Source organism: Belonocnema kinseyi, chromosome 6, assembly GCF_010883055.1.
Source record: "Belonocnema kinseyi isolate 2016_QV_RU_SX_M_011 chromosome 6, B_treatae_v1, whole genome shotgun sequence".
Taxonomy (NCBI): Eukaryota; Metazoa; Arthropoda; class Insecta; order Hymenoptera; family Cynipidae; genus Belonocnema; species Belonocnema kinseyi.
Window position 1 is genome coordinate 85,308,258 of NC_046662.1, and position 26,585 is coordinate 85,334,842.

A 26,585-nucleotide genomic window follows, 5' to 3' on the forward strand; every position below is an offset into this window, starting at 1 on the left:
GGTTAATAATGATTGGGCGAGGAGTGGGGGAAGTGTTCGGGATTGTCCCGGTTTTCGATGAGAAATATCCCGGTTTTCCCTCTTTGACATATGGTCACCCTACTAGTAAAGGACGCGCCAAAGGCGATATGGTGGGGGGAGTTGGAACAGAAGTTGGAGCCAGCGGTAGAAGGCACGGTATTTAAATCGCAAAAAACACGACAAACACTAAGCATTTTGGAGATACCGAAGCGTGACGCTTTAGCAAATTTCAATAACTGTACAGTATTAGCAGGGCCTCTCAATGCATTTTTCGTGGGAAATTTTTTGCGTGACAAGTTTGTGTGCGACTTGGGTACAAATTACCGGTACACGACCGCCGGGGGCACATGCGCCACAACACAAGCAAGCTTTTATGTCAATGATGATCACAGGCGCGCATGCACAATAAATTTTCACGACGCGTGCCTCTCCATTTTTGACGGAAGTGAGAAACGGTGAGAAACGCGAAAAAATAATACAAAATTATTTAAAACAGATGAACAGAAGATTTATGGGAAGAAACTATCCATATTTTTGCAAATGGAAGTTAATTTTAAATTCTACAAATGAATAGCAAAGGTACGATAGAAAATCAGTAGGCAACTAGAGCACAGGTTCACAAAATTATAATACATGTCATTGCCTGTCATTGTACAATAAATAGTATGATGAATATTAACCGGTGCCGTAAGAGCCCAATGTATTTTCGCTTACACGATCTTAAACGCCATCTCTTATCTGCGAGGAAGAACTAAAGACCCCCATTAAATTAATGTTTTATTTCACGATACTCTCTTTTGAGGACCAGTGAGGAATAGTTCCGAATTTTACCAATTGAGAAGTATGTTGCAAGATGGCATACTGGGGATTAGCAATTCCTTCTTTTATTTTAAATTAAAATGCAGAAAATGTGAAAGAGAACTGGGTTCTACGATTCTGTAAACTTTTTTTGTTAATTCAATATTTTTTTTTACATAAACTACAATCAGATAAACAAACATGCTGTATGAGAATAAAGTATGCGACAAGCACCTACAAGAAAATTTCGTAGACTAATTTAGCTTACTTTCTAAAGTATTTACATGCACTTTTGTTTAAAACGATCATTATGAAAATTTAAGGTAGTTGTCATAAAAATAAGATATGTCCGAAAAAAAGTTTTTATATGGTTTTAAGAATCAAAGTATTATGACTGATGATGTAATTTCAAACAAAAAGCATTATTTTGAATGAAAAAATATTAAAAATTACAAACAAAAAATTTAGTTTAACCATGTTTATCACAATCGAATTTTATCTTACTATCGATTCTTACCAATTTTTGAAAAATTGCAGAATTTTAATAGCGAATGGATTATTTTCGGAGAAACAAAAAAATTCTTTTGTGAAAAATTTAACTGTTCTCATATAATCCTATATAAAAAAGTGATGTAATGGCATATCTCGAAAATCTAGCAATCAGGCCTCCAGTCTATGCACCAGAATAGCAGGATCTCGGAATGGCCGGAATGAGGCGTTGACCAATCAGAAACGTGCCGCGGAAACAGTGTCATTCTCACGCCGAAAGTTTGACAAGAAGGCACTGTTTCGTCTTGCCGAGTTGCCGTTGGTGCTCTGTGATTGGTGTTCTGGCCATTGCGGGTTACGGTCATTGCGGTTCATGTGTTTGACAACTTTGGAAATGAACAGAACGCCTTTTTGCGCGAACTTAAAAATTTCGAACACTTCGGCTGAGTTCGGCTCAGTTCGGCGCCAGAATGACACTATTTCCGCGGAAGGTTTCTGATTGGTCAAAGGCTCATTCTGGCCATTCCGAGATCCGGCAGCCCTGGTGCATGGACTGGAGGCTTCATTGTTGTTGAAATCTTGATTGGCTTTTCATTATTTGAAGTTGTCTTATATATAAATTTTAAAATTAAAAAAATTAAATCTACAAATAATTACTTTTATTAGGACATATCATAAAAAAAATTATGCGAATTGACAAAAATTGTGATTTTTAGTATGCTCGTATTTTCAAAACAAGAATTTTAATATAAAATTTACAATTTTTTAAAAGTACTTTAAATGTTAAAAATATGTAATTGGGCATGAGCAGTTTCAATGACAAATTATTAGATTTCAATAATTAAAAGTTTTTCAACAAATTATGTTCTTCGGTCTTATTAGCGCTTTTACCGTTTAAAGTTTTTTTTAAAACAAACATCATTAGATTTTAAACTCTCATAATTTTTGAACAGTATAGTCTACATTATATCATTTTACACCAAACTATTTTTGAACTAGCGGTTTTTCAATAATTTAATGTTATTTTTTATTCTTTAGGTTTGAAGCTCTGAATTAGTAGAATAATTTTTTAATTGATCATATTTATCTTGTACGTGCTTAAGTACACGACTCAAGGTGTGCCAGGTGTGTACACTACAGGTATTATTTTTAAAAGTGAATATTTTAAGGTAAAATGGATTAAATGTGTAAATAATTCTAATTTTACCATTTTAAAGTAGTAACTTGTAAATATGTAATGTTGGTGGAGGTGACGTAGCCTATTTACAAGTTTCACAATGTTACCTTCTTATTGTATCAATACAATTAAAAATGTTACACAATCGCGCTCTTTGATTAAACTTTTTAATTTTGTCACGCATCTTATTTTCACAACATTCTTTTAATTACATGTACAGCCTAAAATAAACTCATATATTTTAAAGAAACAATGAGTAGTTTTCCACTCTCGAATTAGTAATATGAACTAAAAAAAAACGTTTTTAAAAATAAATGGTTAAAGTTCGTTAAATTAAATGTTATTTTAGTCCATTTTTTCTATATTTCTTGAAAAATGTATTGAATTAAACTATATAAACACCGGAATGGGTACCATTCAATAGATATCAGAAAGCTTAACAATTTTGAATTATAAACTGCTAAGGTAAACCGACCATTACTGAGACAACGTAAAAAGTATGTCCAATACTGGGATAATAATAAATATCGCCGAGTATCTTTTATATTTCAATATAAATTATAAAAGTAAAAACGTGATATTATTTTTAAGTTTTTTTGAATTTGTTACCACTATTTATTTTTGTCCTGACAAGTTATAAATTTAGTAAAGAATAATAAAAAACAACTCAAAATCTGTGCATAATCTGCTACAAAATTCGTCATTTTTTTATATTTCAAAACATTCCGCATAACTTTTAGAGCATTGTATTATTGAAAATTCCTACACTAATAAAAAGGTGATGTTTTTGTACGTCTTTAATATGTTTAAAAATAAAATTCATAACTTTTTTAGCAAATTTTATTCGATAAGTTATGAATATTTTAATGTACCGCATTTGGAAAAATTCTCGGCGAAGTTGCCGAAACCGGAACGACTTGTCGGGCAATTCAACGTGAATTGCGCCAACTGCATAAGCAAGTAATTTAATAGTAACTCATAAATTTAATTTTTCAATAAAAATTAGGAAGTATGCTTTAAAATTCAATATGGTAGATTAATATGAAATATTATAAATATTGATGAGATTAATATTAACGATTTACTACTACAACAGTTTGGTTAAATTTTTTTTTCTTTTTTCACCTAAAAATCTTTTCTGATTGACATTTGAACTATTTTCTTGAAGATTCGTCTTTTTGTTTCGAAAATGTATCTTTCTAATTATAAATTTCATCTTTCCTGAGAAAAAATGCAACTGTGGTTGACAATTAATCTGTTTAGTTTGAGGATTCAAAAAATTGAAAATTTTGTAAATGCTGTAATTTCATAAATTTTAGGCTAATCGAAAAATTCGGGTAGAATAGTTTTGAAATATATTAGGTATCTGGTGAAAATTTTGAACGAAATTTTTGGATCTATAAAAAAATAATTTTTTCTATTTTTTGAAAATTAAAAATTTTTTTAAAGTATTTAACTTTTCTAATTTTCATTAAAATAAACAATTTTATTTAGATAATTTGCAAGTCTTTTACCCATCTATAAGAAACTTTGAGAACAATTTATAAAATTTCAAAAAAAAAAATTTTTAATTTTGAAAATGCTCTCAATTTTTTAATTTTGGTTCGAAATATCTGATTAACGAACTTAGCCTTTATTTTGGGGACCTTCAGAAGTGTATCAAATGCGCACTCGATTGGACAAATCCTTCAAAAGTTAGCGTGGCTACAACATTCAGGTAACCATGCATACAGACATACAGACAGACACCGATGAAGTTTTAAGGTTTTCGGATTCTGTGAGTCCCGAAACGTAAAGATCCGTTAAAAACCAGAGATTGAAAATTTGGACGATTACATTACAATCTCAGGAATGAGAATGTAAAAAGTAAGAAAAATTGACAGTTTTTCGACAAACACTTGTCAAAGTTACAATTTGTACAGGTTTTTAAATATATAAAAATGCTTATTTTAGTGAAATATTTCCCCCCTCAAAACCTCTTTGATAGATTTTTCTAAAAGTTTCACATTTGGCCGTATTCGTACCTTAAACATTTGGATTTTTAAGGAATGAAACACCCTTAAAACATGATGTAGACCCAAAAAATCGTTAATCTTTCTAGTTTGAGGGTATGAACCTTTCGTTTCGGCAAGGCCAATTACTGAACCTTGGAATCGGGGTCCTTTTGCAAAACTTCCGATCAAAAAATGAATATACTGTGATTTCCCGCCTTTTCCTGGTCCAAAAACTGGTACCAAACCAGTAGTGTTAACAGTATTGGTCTCGGTATTAGCACATTAGTGGGTCCGATATGATACAACAGGGAGGACGAAAAATTGAAGTTTCTAATTTCCCTTATTTTGCCCTGAACAATTTTTCTTTTTCCTGCCTTTTAATATTCAAAAATCAAAATAAAACATTTCCAAACTAAACTTTAAAATTGATTCATGTTGAAAATATATAAATATATTTTAAGACTAAAGATTAATTTTTTTGACAAAGTGCTTGCATTTTTAACAAATCAGTTGTATTTTTAACCAAACACTCGAATTTTTAAACAATAGACATTAAACTTGAACCTAAAAAAGTTGAAGTTTTAAGCAGAGTTGGATAAATCGACCAAAAAAGGAAAATTTTTGAAACAAAATAGTTACATCTTCTACCAAGGATTATTTTCAACAAAATAGTTGCATTTTTAATTAAAAAAGATGAAATTTCAATCAAAAGATATCAATTTTAAACCGAAAAGACTATTTACGAAAACATAGTGGAATTTTTAACCAAAATTTAGTAAAGTTCAGCACACTTCTAGCTTTGTGCTGCACTAGTTTTTGGCCAATACAAAACATATTTATCACGAGGGGGTCTGACAGTACTGGACCAGGACTACAATTTCCACCTGGGATCTGTTTAGATACATCTCGAGTATAATAAAGTGTTGAAACAAAAAAAGACTTTGCGCGGTTCCAACATTAATTAGCTCTTTAAACGTAGCTCTGCGAGTAAAAATTCGAGCAAGTATGCTTCGTACAACTACACTACAGAGTGGGGTAATCTGCTGTCTTTGACGTCAATCACTTGTTTTGCCCTTATTTGAAATAGTTACCGGAGCAACCTTTGATCTTGTACGCGAGCTATATAAACGAGTTCCTTCGATCGGTTATCGACAATTTGAGTTTTACTGCTACAGCAATACCTGCACTGAATTCCGTGAAAGACGTCGGAAAATCGGCAAGGAGTGACTCAAGGAAGACTTTTGAGTTTGGAAATGTCAAAAAGTCACGCACCATTAGCGGAAAAAATGATAATTCAAGAATGTCTCACGGACGAAAGACATACTATAAATAGAGGATATTTTAAGACTTATAATGTGAATGCAAATATTCTACGTCACCGGAGACTGACTGTGATAAAAATATTGAAATTTAAACATAAACAAAACTTTGCAAAGAGACAGACTTAGTAAGATAGTTTTTGAGTGTTTAGTCATACAAAAAATTTTAAAATCGGGCTTTGGGTAAATATTAGATTAAGAATTCTAAACGGCTGGAAATCTATTTTTAAATTTTAGTGATTGACTCACCTTTTTGGGGCAGGTGCGTGAAAGCGGACGTTATTTCAACACTTCTGTAACCCACGTCTTCTGAAACAAATGCCCATGGTTTTAGAACTTGTTAAAAAATACAAAAAATGTATTTTTACTTTTAGGGACTTTTTCTTCATCATAGAAACTAATTCCGTACCTCGGGGAAATATTAGAATGTTTTTTTAAGAAAGACCAGCAAATATCTGACTTTTTACCGAATTATTCACCATGGCGCCTCGTATATAATTAATTAATTCAATATGAAAATTTTAACTTACACAAATAGATATGTCTAGTTTGTAAACGAAAATTCGTTATACCTATAGTAGGATCTCAATTCGAGGGTGGACGCAAAACTTCATTTTAAAAATTCCACGAGTTTTTCGTGACTAATTTTTCATTGTCCTCGGCTGTTAATATTTCAAGATCAAAATTCTAATTTTGGAACCTTTATAGCATAGAATCTTTTATGATGGAAGTAACTAATTTCTAGCCCAAAAAGTGAGTAAAAGTGACTATGGTAGTGTGCACAAATATTGCGACTAATGTTCGTTTGAATTAAAAATAATTCAGGATAAATCCATAAGACTTCAAAAGAATTCAAGTTAAATTCAAATTAATTGGAAAAAGTTAAAAAATTCAAAAATCTGAAAAAATAGATTAAATTCAGTAAGTTTGAAATTAGTTTCGAAAATTTTACAGGAATTCGAAAGAATTTACTAAAATGCATGAGAATTCATGTTGAGTTTAAAAAACTTCAGGCTGAATTAAACAAAATATGTATATTTTTTAAATCCTTTGAATTGAGGAAAATTGAGGGAATTTAGAAGAATTCAATCGAATTAACAAAATTCGAAAATATTTCACAAAATTAATTTTTTTTACAGAGTTCAGGGTCAATTCCAAATGAATTCCAAACAATACTTGAAAATCTCTTCAAATCTTTGAATCTATAGGAAATCCTTCATTTCTTTCGTGAACAAATGCTTTTAAATCCATTAATATATCATAAAATCCCGTCAAGTTCTCTGAAATCTGATAATTAAAAAGAGTTTAAAATCTGTGAAAATCCTTTCAAATTTGTTAAAGCTCTTGCAAATTCCCTAGATATTTTAAAAACACCATTAAATCCTTTGAAATCTCTTCAAATTATTTTATTCTATTGAAAATTCTTCGGAATTTTTTGAAATTTTTTAAAGAAAATTCAGAAATTAGTTATAGATGGCTCAGTTCAAAAGGAAAAGTCCCTAAATTGATCTTTTAAGTTAAAAAAGTGATTATAGTGAGCTTATCTTTGAAAAGTGCCTGTGTGTCAACCCTGATTATTCTTGACAGTTACTTTAAGTTTAATTTCCAGGTGTTGCCTGACCTGCGGCCATCTGCAGTTATTTTCAGCTTGGTTTAATTGCAAATTAACGGATTCGATTTGACATGTGACCACACGACTGAAAAATTCCTTATCGAAAAAACATCTCGACTACAAACTGATTTTACAATTTATCGACTCAGGTGACGTGTGTGTAGCGTAAAACGAGATGTGAAACAAAAATTCCGTCATACATGAGTAATAAAATCGATTCATTGTATACAATAACAAGAAAACAATCCGATTTTAGAATAGAATGGTAGAAAAATATTTATCTATAAATCTAAAATATTCAGGCGATAATATCGAGAGTTTTATCTCATCCAAGGATGGTATTTGTAAGAAGTCTATTTAAAACCTAACGTCGATAAGGACGTGCTCGAAAAACACAGAATTGAGTTCATTTCGCGATTACAGACATTCCACTATATTATAAAAGAATCATTTCAATTCTTAAGGAACGTCCACTAATTACGTATGGCTTTTTTGCCCTCCCCCTCCCTCAAAATGCCTTATTGATTAAAGAAATCAATTATTAAAATTTATTAATATTATATTAAAATATCTTATATCCTTTAATTGATCCCTCTTGTGAGTCTAAAGAATTTCTCACATAAGATTCTTCTATCTAATTTTGCTTAAATGTATTGCATCAAACCTGTTTAGGCTATTGAAATTACTCTTTATACTATACATTATACTCATTAAATAATATCATTCAAATCCTTTGAAATCCTATGAAATCATCGAAAACCTTTTCTTTCTCCTTTAATTAGTTACAATTTCTTGAAATAATTTGAAACCGCTGAAAATCTGATGAAATTCCTTAAACATTTTGAAATCCCATTAAAATCAACAGGCATCCTTCAAAGTTCATGAAAATACCTCAATATCTCTTAAATTCATATTCCGAGACTTCATTTGAAATATTTTGAAATTTCTTAAAATGTCTTAAAAGCCCTTGAATTCCTTTAAATTCTTTTGTAATCCTGTAAAATCCCTTGAAAAATGGTGATTCTCTCTTAAATTGAAATAAGTAATATCTTTAAACTTTTTACATCTTTTAAAATCATTTGAAAACTGTGAGACCTCTCTTAAACCTTTGGAATTATTTGAAATGACCTAACTTTCTTGATCCCTTAAAATTTTTAAAAATCCTTTGAAATCTCATGAAATCCCTAGAAAGCTTTGGAAAATTTTGTTAAATTTCGTAAAATTGTTGTAATTTTTTGAAATACCTTGTAATCCTCTGAATTACCTTAAAATCCTTTGAAATCTTTCGGAATCTCGTTTACAGTGAAAATCATGGATATATTGTTATGTTGAGTAAAAAATATATAGAATCTTACCTAAGAAGGGGCGGAGGTCATAAAATCTTATGAGTTCTTACGTAATCAATGGACTTTTCCTTAGGGGTCATCCATAAATTACGTAACAGCTTTGTGACGGGGGGGGGGGGGGCACAATCTGTTATCTAGGCAGAGGGGATTGATACTGTTATACGCTTAATATTAAAAAAAAGTTTTTAAAAATACACTTGAAATGATTTCCAAGGATTTTGCAACTTAAAAAATTACAAATACCCCCAATATCATTCAACAGTTATTTATTTTACCAGGCTTTGCACTATTTTTTAAATCAACTCTTAGATTGAATGATGTGCTTTTCTACATTTAACGAATGATAAAACAGGAAATTAAGCTATCTAAACCCTTTAGTAAAGGGTTTTGATTTTCAAAATTGTTGTCAAACACATAAACTTTAAGTGACTTGATAAAATTCTAAAATTTCGTTTTATATTACACTTATTAGCGTTTATTATCATAGCAATTGTTCTTTAAACTTTTTACGTTATTTTAGGTCATGTTTAGTTTATCGAAATAATTAAATTTTAATGAATATTTTTCTACTAGATCACACAGGTTTTCATACTTTTAATTTTTTAAGAGTTGATACTGTTCCTTTGTTGCATTTTCCATATTGTTTTAAATTTATTTTTGTTCATTTTAATAACTTATAATTATTTGGTAATTCGGGTGTCTTAGATGGTAAGTAACTAAACTGTATTTAATAAGACATATCTGAAAATATTTGGAAAAATTATGTAATACAGGTAGGGAGGGAGGGGGAGGTTTAAACCACCTTATTACCACAAGTTACATAGGGGAATGGAGGGTTTTAAATGGCAAAAAATCTGTTAGATAATTTATGGATGTCCCCTTGTACAAGTCTTATCTTTCACTTTCCAGATATTACGAATATGATTCCTCAAAGATGATACAAGCTTAGAAATAACAGTTTCTCATGTGAAGCGAAAATTGCGAAACTATCAAATCGAAGTTTTTCACCTGAATCGAGAGACAAAGGTGTGTAACCCTTTCCCTGAAAGACTCCTGATGTATATTGCCTTCGGGCACAATAAGGTGCAGCATGATTATCATTCCTGACAATTTTCCTCAGGTGAGATTCTAAGCTTCCAACATACAGTCGTAAAAGCTAAAACGTTCGTCTATTTTAAAGCGAAGGTCATCATAGTTAGAGACCAATCTTGACTATATATTATAGCGATAACCCTATCTAACATTTTTCCATTTTAATTCTACGACGCATTAAAGTCACTATCGATAATCAATCATCTTTACTGGCTGATCGTATTCAGTTTCATTTTTCGAGATTTTTTTATAATCCGGGAAAAAAACTGAGAAGGAGTTTGTCCTTGACTCAAGAGATGTGACGTTCAAGAGTTTATTTTTGAACGTCAATAAAAGGTTGAAATAAGTGGATAGCTGTTTTAAGTTCAGAATATATTTCTTGCGAAGCGAACATGTCAGTGTGCGAGAGAATGAGAGAGATGATATAGGACCGAGGATAGGATAGAATAAAACAGAAATCGAATATGTAAAGAGAGAGAGAGAGAGAGAACGAGACGACGAGAGCGATGATTGTCGATATTTATTGGCTCATTGGCTTGATAAAGTCATCGTGCTATAAATAGACAACAAAGGTACAGTGGCGCGTCAATATTTATAAATTCCGAACCAGTGTTTCATTTACAATGGAAAATGAAAGTTTAAATAATTTGATTAAAAATTTATTATATTTTGATTACATACACTGAGAAAAAGGTTCTATGGGGACAAATAAATATTTGACTCTAATTGAAACAACAAATATTTTTGGTTATCTCAAGAAGAATTTTGTTGAATTAATCGAAATTCAAAACCGTAGAAATATTTTTTTTTGCTTCTATAGAACACGCAAATAGTTTTGTTTTAAAAAAGAAACATTTTTCCCAGTTCTAGAATCAAGTGATAGACCCGGAAACATATTTGGAAGCACCAGGGAAATTTTTTTAAATCTTTCGAACATTATATAAACAAAAAAATATTTGGTTGATCCAACAAAAATGTTTAGTTCCTCATATTGAATTAATTAAATCAAAGTTTTGCTTGCTTGAATCAAATATAAATACAAGTTTACGGATTCCATCAAAACATTTAATACACGTTTTTTCTGAGTATGTAATTCTAGGTAGTGTAAATAAGTACGTGAGAAAAATTTGGTTAAATGAATATTAATTTTGGAGTCAAAAATCTGTCAATAGTTCATGTGAATTTTTTAAAATAATAATGACGTGTGACACCAAATTAAATTAAAATGTAGCGAAAACCATATAATAGAAAAGCCTCATCAAAGTTTTAGAGGCTTTTTTAAATAAAAAACTACATCTTCATTTATGGAAATCCTTACGATGTTTTTGGACAGCGGCAACAAAATGACAACAAAATCTATCAAAGTATTATAAAATAAACAAAACCAAGTTAAAATTCCAGTTACTTTGGCGCGCTTTCCTCATTCGCGGTTCCTTTAAAATTATGCCTTTATTCTTTATCATGAATTTACCACCTTAATGTAGGTCTCTTGTCTACTAAGCTATATGTTCGTCGTTGTCCAAAAACATCGTAAGGATTTTCACCAATGAAGATGTAGTTTTTTATTAAGAAAGCCTCTAAAATTCTTATTAGGCTTTTGTATTATATTGTTCTCGTTACATTTTAATTTAATTTGGTGTCACACATGATTATTATTTTAAAAAATTAACATGAACTATTGACAGATGTTTGACTCCAAAATTAATATTCTTGGGTTTTTACAAGATAAAAAGCACAGATAATTTTTATTTCTTTTACTTAAAAAAAAAACAATTTGTTTGTAATTATATGTAAGAAAAGATAGTTATTTATATATTATTTATTTAGATTCTTTGAAAAAAGCACGCAGTGGTAGCCGAAACGTCAGAAAGACAGAATTTTAATAAACGAACTTTCCATTCACTTCGTTTTATTCTTTTAATTATTGAAGACTGTAAGACCTACAAAAACAAATCTTATTCTTATAAAACAAAAGTAGGTCGAAATGTTTATGTGAAAATTCGTTTGTTTGTTTATTCAAATGTTTATAATTTATGATTAAAATTTTTTGGTTTAAATATCAACTATTATATTCTTTGGTAAGAATTCATCTTTTTTGGTAGAAAATTAGTCTTTTTTACTTTAAAATTCAAGAATTTCTTAGAAAATTAAAGTATTAGTTTAACCAAAAAAGGGAAAATCTGATCAAAAAATAGAATAGTTGATGTTTCAACAAAAAAAGATTTTAATTACAAATTGAAAGCAGTCGAATTAATTTAAAAAACAACAAATTATTAATCAAACTGTTGCAGCCCAAACCTAAACAGATTAATTGTCAACCACAGTTACATTTTTTCCCAGGATGATTAAATTTATAATTAAAAAGATACGTCTTCGAACCAAAAAGACGAATTTTCAAGAAAATAGTTTAAATGTTAATCAGAAAAGATTTTTCATTTAAAAAAGAAAATTTTTTTTAACCCAACTGTTGAATTCTCAAGTCAAAAAGATGAGTTTTCTTCAAAACAGTTATATATTTTAACTTGAAAACATAAATTTGTAACAGAAAAGTTAATTCACTTAATTTACCTTAAAAAGTACATCTACAATATTAATCTTATTAATATTTATAATATTTCATATCAATCTATAATATTAAATTTTAATGCATACTTACTCATTTTTATTGAAAATTTAAATTTATGAGTTACTATTACAGCTATTACATTACTTACCTAAGCAGTTGGCTAAATTTGAGGTTAGAATTGGAGGTTTCAATAAATTACTTTGAACGCGTTTTTAGAATAAATAATCAATTGAACGGCAAGCGTGTATCTTATAAACAATGTTTTTAATATGTCACTAACACAATACTGCGACATTGAATTAAAAACACGGCGAAAGTGACCGTCTCAGTAATGGAATCGCAAAGGCGCAACTCATGTTGACTTGTCTGAAACTGAGACAATTCAGTGACAGCTCGTCCCGATTTAGGCAAATTTTCCGAGAATTTGTCCAAATGCGGGATAAAAATGTTGTAAAAGTTATGCGGAAATTATGAGATACAAAAAAATGGGAAAGTTTGTGGCAGTTCATTCCCAGATTTTGAGGAGTATTCTTTATTTCTTTTTTTACTAAATGTATAACTTGTCCGGACAAAAATAAATAGTGGTAACAAATTCAAAAGAACATCAAAAATATTCTCTCTAAATATGAATCCGTGAAAATTCATTGATTGAAATAGTAGTTAGATACTTCACTGATTAATTAGTGATTTCCGACTTACGCACTAATGAGTTCAGTAACGCCATAGTAAATCACGTGAAGCATAACCTCTAATTTTGTATGTTAAGCGTTGTTGTTACTCATTTACTTAAGTAGCAAGAAGAATTCCTTAATTAAATAAAAAATTTTAATTTTCGGGCTCTAAGTCTGCTGAATTAACTACGGGAAAAATATACTCTAACTCGTATAGAAAGTACTTACTTAACGGGTGTGTATACATTCCAATCCAATCTTGAATTTAAAGTAATATTTGTGGTACTTTGTAATTTCAAAGCATCGAACTTTTCACCGTTTTTAATATTTGATCATATTTATGGGTTTTAAGTTTTTACTATGATTCTTTGATTGAATGCACTAAAATATTATTTTATTATTATTTGCTAAATTGACATGGTGCAGTGCTGCCAATCCTGATAAGTGGTTATTTCACTGAATTAATAAGTAAACTTTCACTGATTGTCAGTGACCCATTTCTCGCTAGTTAAATTAGTGAAATTTCACTGATTCAGATTTAGAGAGTCAGAACATTTTTTATTTTTAGAATTTAAGTTGGAATATAAAAGATACTCAACAATATTTATTATTGTCCCAGTATTGGACATACTTTTTACGTTGTTCCAGTAATTGTCAGTTTACCTTAAACTTTCAATGCGAAAATATAAAAAAATGTCTACCAAATTCTTAAATTTCTAGGGAAGAAGGTAAATTTTTAAGAAAAAAGTTAATTTTCAAGAACAAAAAATGACTTCACTATAGTGGAAAAGAATTTTCATTGGATAAAGGAAACGCAATTTACTTGACACAAGATATATGTTCTTATATAAAAAAAATGGTGGTACTAAATACGTCCAAGTAAACGCATTTTCTTGATTGAATGATAATTCTTTTTCCATGTAGCGAATATAGGAATTTTTAACCCAAAAGGACTCATTTTCTATCCAAAAATACGAGTTTTCAATAAAGCAGTTTAATTTTTCCCAAGGAAAATATGGTTTTAACAAAATAATTAAACAGATGACATTTCTACCAAAAAGGGTGAATGCTCTCTTAAGAGACGATTTTCTATCCACAAATAATAAATGTTTAACAAAACAGTTACATTTTTGAACAAAAATTATGGGTCAATTCTGAAAAGATATTTCTCAGTGTCAAATTTCCTTTTCCACTCAGTCGACTTCTCAACTGATCATTTTCAATGATATTTTCCAAAATTTGTTGTTTTAGTTTTAATTAATTGAAATTTATGATCATAGAATTTTAGGTTGAGGTGAGGGCTATGTAGGCCTCAAAAAATGTAATGGACAGCGCCTCAGGTAGTACGAAAAGGAGCAAGTATGCGAGGTCACTGTACGCAACATTCCTCTGAGTCAAGTCCAAGGCTACGTTGAGAGGGCTCACCCGATAATCATGCATCATTCGCTCAGTCTTACCCCGCAGGAAGATTTTTCAATAAATAGATTGTCGAGAATTCGGTGGCAAGTGGCTATAAAATTGAATTTTTAGTTTCATGAATTTAATTTCATTATACTATATTTTGTCATTTCAACACTAAGAAAAAAGATTTGGTTCGGGAAATAAAACGATTTGGTTGCTGTAAAAAAATTTGTTGTATTAACAACAAATGCTAAACTATTGTTTAAGCAACAAAAATGGTATTGCTTCAACCTAAACAGAGATTTTGTTGATTAAATACAAATTTTGTAGTTATAGAAGCAAGCCAAATTTGTTGTTTTCGCCGAGAATTGATTTTAGTAGAAAGCTGTACTTTTTATATTTTAAACGAAGTGTCTACACGTACAGAAATTTCAGTGCAAATACAGGGTTTCTACAACATACCAATTTCGAAATTTTCTGACTTTCCTAGACTTTTGCCGAACTAATTTTTCATTTTGCCTGACCATTCTAAATTCTCCCTTTAGTTATAAAAACATCCTTGCCCCTTGGAGATCAATAATGTTTTTGAAAAAAAACAGGTTTCTCCTACAATTATTTTGAAAACTTTTAGTGCCAAGAGTCATACACAATATTATAAGGGGTCATCCATAAAATACGTAAGACATACGTAAAATACATGAATTTTCAACTCAAACAGATTAATTTTAAACCTCGTATTAATCAGAAAATGGAATAATTAAATTTTTAGTCAAAACAATTAATTTTCAACTCAAAATTTTTTTTTAAATGTTTGAATTTTCGATCAAAGTGATAATAACCGACAAAAAATACATTCTCACCGAAATGGCAATAGTTGACATTTACATAAATTAGATTTTAATTTTAATAACAACTTTTTAAATCAAACCAAAAAAATGCGATATTTGAGCAAATCATTAGAATCTTCTATCAATACGACTAATATTCGAAACTAAAAAGAGGAATTTTTAATAAAAGAATTGCATTTTCATCCAAGAAAGTTTTTTCGGTTCATGGAGAAAACAAATTTCAAGACGAATTTCCTGCAAAACAGTCCAATTTTTAACACTAAAATACGAATTTTAACAAAAAGTTGAATCTTCAACCCAAAAATATTAATTGTCTACTAAAATTATCGAATTAGCAAACAAAAAAGACGACTTTTCAAGCAAAAATGGAAAAGATACATTTTCAGTAAAACAAAGTTAATTTTAAACAACAACAAAAAAACGAATTTTCAACAAAATAGTTAAATTTTTATCTAATACAGATACGTTTTCAACCTAACAAAGGATAGCCAATTTTCAGTAAAAAAATTAATTTTCAGCCAAATAAAATAAATTTTCAACAAAGTAGTTAAATATTCAACCAACAGATGAATTTTAAACCTGGAAGATTAAATTTCTAAAAAATGGTTAAATTTACACCAAAAAAAGGAATAATTAAATTTTTAGTTAAAAAAATTAATTCAGAATATAAAAAGTAATGTTCAGCCAAATATTTACATTTTTAAAGGAATGTTTAACAAAAAGAGTTAAATTTTTCACAAATAAAATTAATTTTTAACCAAATAATTGAATTTCCAACTGAAGAAGATAAATTTTCAACAACGACAAAAAGGATTTTTAACAAAATAGCTGAATTAAAAAAATGAAATGGGTTTTCGTCCAAAATGATGAATCATCAACCGAAAAAATGTTTTTTTTAGCAAAGTAATTCCACTTTCAACTAGGAAAATGTAATATTTGAGATTTTAAATAAAAAACATTTTAATTTCAACCAAAAAAGACGAATTTGCAAAATAATAGTTTAATGCTCAACTAAAAAAGATTAATTTGCAACCAAACATTGTGATCTTTGATCAAAAATGATGCAATTTCTACAAAAATCGATGAATTTCTAAACCGAAAATACATATTTTCAACAAAAAAGAATAAGCCCTAAACAAAATTGTTGAATTTTCAACAAAATAATAAAATTAACTTTCAATTTCAGTTTATCGCAAATTCCCTGATGTCAGGTTTTCCGTGACACTCCCTGACTTTCCCCGAACAATTTCCAATTCTCTGACATTTCCTTACCTGTAGCATAAACCTGAAAAACCAATTCCCCTTAGAATTCGTACTGAAAAAATTTAGTTATTCGTACTGAAATTTCATTACAAATATATTTCGAAAGTACATTTTTGATGCAGTTATTTTTCTATCTTAGGGAGGGAAATTAATTAAAGAAGGAAAAATTGCATATTAAGTGTTATTACAGACGAAGGGTGAATCTTTTCTTAGAAGTATTGTATGATTGATATTACGACATTCCAAGCGAGTACCCGGCTCTCCTGCGATTATGGCGGCCGCCAAACGTGGACTTAAAGTACGCGATCCCGGTGATATTGCGCGGTGACATTTAATAATTACCGAGTGAATAAGCGTCAATGAACTTTGCCGATGACCAGACTTTCATTCCAGGAGATCGCACAGAGTTGTGCTCAAAATAAACATTTTCACCTACTTCATTTCTAATTAAAGAACAGATTTATGTGCATAAAATGTCTGATGGGTCAAATTATATTTTTTATTAAATGCAAGAAATTTGTTTCATGGCTGTTTCATGGCAGACAATAAAAATGAATTTTTCGGAAACTTCCGGTAACTTTATCGCTTAACCCTGCTCGGAAAACTACAATTTTTGATTGAAGAGCGCATACTCACAGTGCGAAAATGCAACTTTTACGCATGCACTATACATTCGTCGAAAATAAAGTATTCCAAGCATGTCTCACAAAGTCGAAGCTTTGAAGGCAATACTCAATATTGACAATAACCTAACAATTTTACAATAAACGATTGTCATGATGTTGTACATACTACATGTCCGTATAATTAGCTGAGTACTGCTTTCCTTCCATCATTCTATAAAAAATATACATAAAAACAGAGTTTCCCCCCCAATTTTTTTAATTAGTGCTACCCACAAAACCGTAAAAATCTAAAAAAAAATCAAAGGGATTTCGGAGGATTTCCCAATATTTCAAAGGATGTTTAATTTTAGTTATTTATTTTATCATTTCGATTTTATAGGATTTTGAAGGCTCACAATAAGGTACATTTTAATTAATTTTTCAGGATCTTAAAGGATTTCATAGAACTTCCAAACATTTTTTTAACATTTTATGGTATTTTAAAAGAATCGAAACAATTTTCAAGAGATTGCAAAAGAGTCAAAGGAATAAAAAAAATCAAATGAATTTCCTAGAATTTCGTAAGATTTGGAAGGATTTTGTAGCACCTGTAAGGTTTCAGGATATTTAGAAATATTCCCAGGGATTTGAAGAAATTTTAACGGATTTTATAGTTTCCGAGGATTTCAGTAATTTTATAGAATTTTTAAGGTTTTCACTAATGTATTTTAATTAATTTTTCAGGATCTCAAAGATGTCACAAGACTTTAAATATTTCCAGGGATTTTAACGAATTTAAAGAAATATCAGATTTCATTGAATTTTACGGAATTTTCATGGATTTTATAATATTGTCATGGAGTTTCAAACATACTATCGACAAGGAGTGGATTTCAAAGAATTTCACAGATTTGAAGAGATTTTCAATATTACAATGTCTAAGTCTAAACTAAACGAAACCGAGGAATTCCTCTAGATCTTGATCCCCTAGAAACTGCACCTACGGGGGCAATTACAAAATAATGTCAGCGTCGAATTGAAAGCCAACGGGTGTATCTCGTCGCTAGGCATGTGCGACTAGATTATTAAAGTGATATAAGACGATAATGGCTACTTGTAAGGGTTCTAACGTGGTAATGAACGGCATATTCTCTCAGGTACAAACAAGATGTAACTGGCGAAGCCTGGGAATGTCGAAGGGGCTAGTGGCTAAACGGCGTGCTGCAACAGTGTTACATTAATTGGCACACGACTGGGGAGAGGAATCTGATAGAGTATAATGGTCAACGATGCCGAAAATAATACATCAGATTGAATAGACGTTCAGTCTGAATAAAATTAGAAACTTCCTGGCTTTTTGAAATTCTAATTTCACTGCAAGGTCTGGAGCGTTATTCTGGCTTTACCAATTAGTGATATTCAGTGATAATTCAATAAGATTCCAATCATATTATGTTACTGATTTTTCCTAAAATTAGGTCTTTTGGTTGAATCAAAAACAAAATTATTTCGTGTCTATATATCCAACAATCCAAATAAAATTCAAAACAAATAACAGTCCAACTCTAACCAAAAATTCGATCGACATGTTGGGCAGTACAAGCCTGTGACAACATTTCAACACAGAAATGTTTATTTATGAGAGCCTCAGTGGCTCAGTTGGTTAGACACTTGGACTTCACCTCAGAGGTCCGGGGCTCGATCCCTGAGCCGGCACCTCTACAAATTTTTCAATGTACCTTTACTGAGGTTCTGGTGGTTCGGAACCACTCTCATCAGATCACTTGATTGCATTATAAAAATTCGTCCGTGACTGATGATATATATCGGCACAGCCTCGTGCAAAATGATAAAATAAAAATCCAACTCTAACCAAAAATGCCTTCGACATATTGGGCAGTATAAGCCTGTGACAACATATTTCAACCCAGAAATGTTTTTAATAATAATAATAATAATAATGTGAGTCTCAAGTTATACAGTTGCGAGACTATTTTAACAGGAAACTAAATGTTGCGCTTTACAGTACCACCTGTCCAGCGGATTTTGAATACACGCCCTTAAATTTGTACTCAGATGGGACCTTGAATATCAGGGAAGAAAACATAGAGGAATTAGAAATACAATGGAGGCAGAAAGCCATCCATGGTTCAGAGAGAATATACGTAGACATAATGATGTAGCGGGCATTATACATCAACAACTTGCCCTAAACCTAGGACTCTTAAAATAATGGATGCCCTTCTATAAGATATATTCCAATGCCCGTTTTAGAAAGCGAAGATTACATCTTATATTGGGATGTTACCATCCAAACGGATCATTACATCCGGGCCAATCGACCTGACATCGTGATGCGAGAAAAAAAGGTGGAAGAGTCTACATCATCTCCATTGCTTGTCCGCTTAACCGAAATTTGCAGTCAACTTATACAACCAAGATCTACAAGCATAGCGAGTTAAGGCATGCAGTAAATACCATAGGGAGGAATGTAAATCATGCATCTATTCACCCCATTGTGATTTCGGCCACAGGTAATTTTCACGCAAGATGTACTGAACATCTTGAACATTTAGGAGTCAGTATGGCATTGGCAGCAGCTCAGAAGGCGGTTTTATTAAACACCTATCGCATTGTAAGAAATTTTCTTGATCATCAGGAAGCGAGCGACTAAACACCCGTGGAGTGGCAGATGGTAGCTCTAAGAAAATATCCAGAGGTGACTGTTGTCACCTCCAACGCTCGTGGCCGCTCGTAATTGTATACCTACAACATTATCGCAGGAGGTTTCAATCATCTTATTAAATTATTTGAATTAATTTATAACATTCTTATCTCATCAATCACTTGACTTAGTCAGTGGCTATGATGTATAACCGGGTTTACCCGAGTAAAAGTTTAATAAAAACACATTAATGGTAGAACTACCCTTTCAATCGCTGAATTTCTGTGGTGTATTCGGTGCTTCGTCATTTCTAAGCGAACAATTCTGTTTAACTTTCAAGATCGGTGTTAGACCATTTTATGAGCCCGAAGGAGTACGGGGGAATAGGGATGGAATAAGTGTTGATCGCCCTGATTTTGTTTGCCGAGTTGAGAAAGCTCTTCATAATCAATCTGAGTCTCGTAGTGAAGGCAGCCGTGAGGCTTGTCTTAACTATCGTATGCTGAATACCCTTAGATTCAAGAATACCCAGATATTTATATGATTCGCCTGCAGCCATTTCCTCGATGTCATTTTTGAACTCGTTCTCTAACTCTGCGGTCCCTAATTCCCTTCTGATTAAATGCACTGTTCTACATTTATCTAGTCCGAACTCCATGTGGATATCATTGGAAAACGACTTTGTGACATCGATCAGTTGCTGCAGTTTCTGGCCTGAACTAGCGTACAGTTTCAGGTCATCCATGTAAAGAAGATGGGTCACTTGATGACCATCCTCATTATTATGAATTCTGAACCCATGAGACATGTTGTTTAGTGTTTTGCTTAATGGATTCAACGCCTAACAGAACCATAGTGCGCTGAAGGAGTCTCCTTAAAATTTACCCGTCCTAAAGGGTATTGATCTAGTTATCCTTGGTTGCCCATGATCAAAATATTTGATTCTTGTACCCCAGAGCCTCACCGCATGGCTTAGAAAGTCAATAATGCGTGGGCAGATTTTGTAAAGTTTTAATAATTCAAGCAAATAGTCATGCGGCACGGAAGGAAACGCTTGCTTGTAGTCAATGTATGCCATGTGTAAGTTCCTTTGATGCTTGCGAATTTGAATCATGGCAACAGCGTCTATAGTGACTAGATCTTTACAGCCTCTTGAGTTTTTACAACATCTTTTTTGTTATTCTGTAAGAATGTCATTCTCGTCGCAATGAGAATATACCTTATATCTGCAATGATAGCCGTAAGACATTTATAAATTGTTGGAACACAGGCTATCGGTCGAAAGTCAGATGGATATTGAGCGTCTGGTTTTTTTGGTATCATATACGTAGTATCTTGGAGCATAAAACCTGGCATCAGATCTGGGTGTTCAATGATCTTCTGAAAACACCTTGCCAACGCAAGATACACACTCGTCAGGTACTTGTACCAGAAGTTGTGCACCATGTCCGGACATGGAGCTTTCCAATTACTTGCCCTTTTCAAGACCGCTGAAACATCCAAAGCTGTTATGTTTGTCAGATGCATTTCAGGGCTATTGCTTGTCCTTGCTTCCTCCAGTTTGAACCACGCAGTGTCCAAATTGCATCTGTTCACTTTTCCCCAAACACCCGACTAGTAGTTAGTGATATCTTCCAATTGAGGGACTTCGAAGCCTTGGAGGTTATTTACCTTTACTCTCAGTTCACGATAGAACCTTCTTTCATCTGTCTGAAAGTTTTGATTTTGTTACCTTCGTGCATTACTTTTCTTGTACCGACACAGTCTGGCAGTAAGAACATCAAGTCTCTGTCGTTAAGAGTCTAAAATTTCATCCAATATTGCTAGTGTTAATGTCTCGATGTGCCGAGGGTGGATGATTTTAGAAACATGGTTCATCAGCTTTCTGGTTCTATTTCCTTTTTTATATTGAGTTAATCGACCCAATTTGCACATTACTTTGCTGACATCCATATCCAACCTGATCTTCCTTATTAATGGTAGAGGAATTACTTCAAAGATTTTACAAGATAATGATACTTTATAATACAGATTTAATGACATTGCACTGGGAAAACTATAATAAAGAAACTTAAATTATAGAAATTAGACAATTTTGAAAGGAAGATAATGGACATAAGATTTGACATTTTTTTTAGCTCAGTTTAAACTTTTACCAGCTGCAGAACTAAAAAGGAAACCTCAAAAAGAGTTCCACTGGAGTCTCAGTTCAAAAGGATGCCAAATTTTACTTGAGCCGCAACATTACCTAACCCCCAATTGTTTCTATGTCAGTGGCGTAGACAGGAGGAGGGCTTGGGGACTCAAGCACCCCCCCCCCCTTCACCGAAATTAATTATTTTTATTATTAAATTTCCTTTTCCCCCACTCTTTGCCTAGACATAAATCCGAAGCCCCCTCCGAAAAAAAATCGAAGCCCCTCCCGAAAAAAATCCTGGCTACGCCGTTGTTCTATGTAGGACATATATTGAATCTATTGGCACTATAATCATGAATCGAAAGCAGTCGGAAGTGGGTGCATTGCATATTCGAAGAAAAAGTACAACACGTCCACGTCGTTTTTCAACCAAAGGGGTTCGTTTTGGGCTTGAAATTCCGAGAATTTATAAGACTATATGACACTGTACATAACTCTATACCGGCCATAAGAACTTACAAGCAACCCACAAAGGTTTTTCAAAAATAAATTTGATTTAAATTAGAAACTTTTAGGACTTTCTTTCGGTCTAACGTACACGAATTGACAATAATACAAAAGCATATGATAAAGTATCACGAATGGCACAAGCTGAAAACATAGCACACAGAGGAAAATGGTAACTTGCGAATGAAATAGGCTATGTGCGAGAAACATGCTCAACATCAACACATCAAATCCAACAGTTGACAGTCTCAAGTTGAATAATGTAGTAGAGGCCTCATCCTCATGCTCGTTTCGTTCTGCCATATAGAAGAGGGATCAAGTTGTATAAATAATAAATGCTTGTTCCCACTCGATACGTGGGATTTTATGTGAGAATTTCCCCACAACGAACCAGATTAAAGTTTAAATGTATTCCAGGCACCGGTGGCGAAACCGTGTCAGTTCATCGATTCGCTCAAGATTGACTTTATAATATTTCACATGATTTATATACCCTATGAGCGAAAAAACAGTCATATAAATTCATGAAATGCTAAAAAATAATCTGAAATTAAAAAAGCAATATCGATCCTGCAGAATTTTCATCCCATGAACCTACTTTTGCCAGCGAAACACTGGCGAAATAAAATACAAAGTTTCATTTAACTTGCAATTCCAACGCAAATGGACACATTTTTTGCCCCTTTTCTGGTTGAACAATCGTTTTACGGGAAAAGTAATATGGTGGCATAGTTGCACGCGAGGTCATGCAAGGAATCGTATCTACATTCACTGCGTATAGTATAATGTAATGGGATAGTATTTTATAGCGGAACTGCAAGTTTGCGTTTTACATTCTCAGATGTATGAAAAGTAACATGAATTGTATTGTGAGACGATAAGGCTACATGCAAGTTATTCATTCAGTGTCGATAGTTAATTGGCATGTACTCACAAATCGCTTATTATATCTTTTTCTTTTTTAATTAGACATTATCATATCGCAGGATTCCACTATTATATCCTCCTCCGCTACACGTGGGATCTCTAATCATTTCCATCTTTAACGCAGCTCTAATTGCAATGTTTACTATTCGAAGTCTATTTTAGTACCTTCCCGATGTTTCTAAATGGCGATGTTGCGATTAACTATGTTCTCATATATGCCATCAGCAGTTAAATTAAGAAACAATCGCCGGGGAACGAATTTATAAAAATCATTTTTCATAATTATGATTAATAGTCGCTAGAGTAATAAAAAGTAATAAATCGATGAGTAAGTAAATATTTTAATAAGACTTATAACTACTTGTTAGCTAAACGTTAATAATATTTTTAATTATATACCAATTTATTTTATGACCTTTCCGTCAAAATATTGAAAAAGTGCAACATATTATTTAAAAATTGAATTTCGTAAGACTACATTTTAAATGGGCAATGGAAAACCTCCCTTTAGGAATAAAAATTTTAAAAATCATGCAAAATATAGTTAAAAATAGCAATTTTGTAGAACTATTTGAAACAGACTTTAAAATCAAAAAGAAAATTTGAATATTTTAATTGTTTTGAAAAATATCCAAGGTGGCCAATTTTATCGCCGGAAAAATGTCCGTTTTTAAATTAAAAAGTTTAAACTGTTAAACTTCAAGATTTTTAAAATTTAAAATAATGAAAACTAAACTGCAAATTAAATTAGCCAAAATTGAACTCTTCTGTATTTTCAAAATTCCAAATCAAAGCTGAAAAACTTTTTATTCCAAAACTTTTAATTAATTCGTTAATGCTGAAAAACTTTTTATTCCAAAACTTTTAATTAATTCGTTTAATAATAATGAATAATTTTTTAATAAACGTAATAGTGCGATTTATCACAAAAATAGGAGAATAAATTATTTTAAATAGAATTAATATATAGGTACTATATTGAATTTAATATGAAATGCTTTAAATGCCTAAGATTTCAAGTCGAAATGTATTGCATTTTCAACAAATAAGTGTAATTTTCAACCAAAGAAGATGCATTTTTATCCCAAAAATGAATATTTAATAAAACAGGGGAGTTTTTAAGTTTAAAAGTTGAATGGTTTACAAATAGTTGACTTTTTAATAAAATAATTAAATTTCCAATCAAATAGTTGAATATTCAAACCAATGGCCGAATTTTCAACCAAAAAGATGCAAGTTCAACCAAAAACAGTTGCATTTTGAAACACAAAGTTGAATTTTCAAGCCAAAAGAACCTGAAATGGTACATTTGCAACAAAAAAGTTAAATGTTTAACGAACGAAAATGAATTTTCAACTGAAAAATGTTACTTATCTACCATAAAAGATGAATTTTCTACCTAAACAAATGAATCTCCTACCAAAATAGTTCAATTTTCAACCAGAAAGGATCACAAGGAACACATGCAAATTTTAATGCTTTCTTAACAATTTGAGCCAAATTAGGTGCACCGCTGCTACTACACACGGAGCTCATTTTTTACGTTAGGAATTTAAGCATCCAATTTTCTGTCGAGACAGTTTACCTAGAAAATAAGTGGAACATAACTACGACAGGTAAAATATGTGCAAGTAATTGTGTCATAAGAAGTTTGTTTTCAGTGCCAAGTCTGAAAAATATGTCAATGATGCAAATTTCGCTCAAGAATTTATGTATTTCTATTTGGGTTTTAATTTATATTGACACTAGAATTTACCTTTATAAGCTTATGTATGTTGAAATTTTTTTTAGAATGTCCGGGCAGTGTTCAGCAAGAGAACAATGTATTGTCTCTTTATTTATAGTTTCCTATCCTGTTCTTTGTTTAGCGAGAACTGCCTCGGTTCTTGGGAAGGTGGGAAACGGTTAAAACTTCAGAAGCAAAAATGATTTTCAATGTTTTATAGCGTCAATTGCGAACCTACAAATCACGGCCTACAACTTCCACTGCACAGAGTACCATTACTCACTTGATAAATAATATTCCAATAAAGTGCGGGTAAGACGATATCAGCACGCCGGTTTCGCGTGGGTGCGTGATCGAATAACAGACTGCCCTACGCGTGAAATCCACAGGTAATGAAATATTAAGCTAATATGCACCCGACAATGTATTGCTCGATTTACAGTTGTAATTCAATCAATTTAATTATTTTTTGAACTTCCGTAAGCTTCCATAAATACAGAAAGAACTTTACCAATACTTCCACATTAAAATAATGTCTTTTGTTCAGTCCTTGTGAATATCTAAAAGTGTAAAAATATTACTATTCATATGTAAAATTAAATACCTATTTTTAATTTGGGAAAGATACTTTATTACAAAAATAATTACTTAATAGTACAAGTTTCTAGGGATTTAATGCATATATTTAATTCAGAAAGGTTAGAAAAATTATATTACAAGAGATTATTAAATATACTATCAAAATCAAATAATTAAATAAACAAGTAATACTAGAATCCAGCTATGAATTTTTAATTAAAATTATGAGACACAAAACAACAGTATATTCTAAATATTCAGTTAAAAAAATGAATTTTTCACAAACAAAAAATGAATTTTTAACCAATATTTAACTTTTCGACCCAAAAGACTAATGTTCAATTAAAATGATATCTCTTTAACGAAAAAATTAATATTCAATAAAAAGAAACTTATTAGTTTTATTTTAAAGCAAGAATATGAATTTTAAACTAAAATGATAAATCTTTAAGAGGAGAATGGGGGATAATGCATGAAAAAAATGTTTTTTTGATGAATTTGAAGTAAAATATGCGATTTTTGTACGAAAGATTTCGTCATTATTTAAATGAAAAACACCGTTAATATAAAAAAATGTTAACACAAATACCGTTGGGGGAAGGATATTTATATGTAGAAAATTTTACCAAGTTTGAGAAGGATCGGTTCAGTAGTTTTTGTAAATTCGCTGGAACGGACTTTTAAAAAGTGGTTTCGAGAAAAATTCGTTTAAAGTTTTTAGGCCACGTGATGAGTGTACTAGCTGATCAAGTCAGCCCTAAGATCAATATTTTTCACCTATATTGAAAAATAAAAGTTTAAATAACGCGGAAATTTTTTTCGGGAAATGTTAATAAATATTA

General features: G+C 31.2%; 1 protein-coding gene across 8 annotated transcripts in view; it reads right to left on the reverse strand.

Moving 5' to 3' along the window:
• Positions 1 to 26,585, reverse strand: part of LOC117175701 (histone deacetylase 4) — a 375,256-nt gene that overhangs the window by 64,911 nt on the left and 283,760 nt on the right. For 4 of the 8 annotated variants that reach the window (XM_033365456.1, XM_033365459.1, XM_033365455.1 and 1 more), the window contains one exon: positions 6,048 to 6,107. The exons of 1 other annotated variant lie outside the window; for it this stretch is intronic. In XM_033365456.1, coding sequence (XP_033221347.1) covers positions 6,048 to 6,107 — 60 coding nt within the window. The remainder of the gene's footprint in view (positions 1 to 6,047; positions 6,108 to 26,585) is intronic. 3 more of the 8 variants (XM_033365457.1, XM_033365460.1, XM_033365454.1) reach the window with 1 other exon arrangement.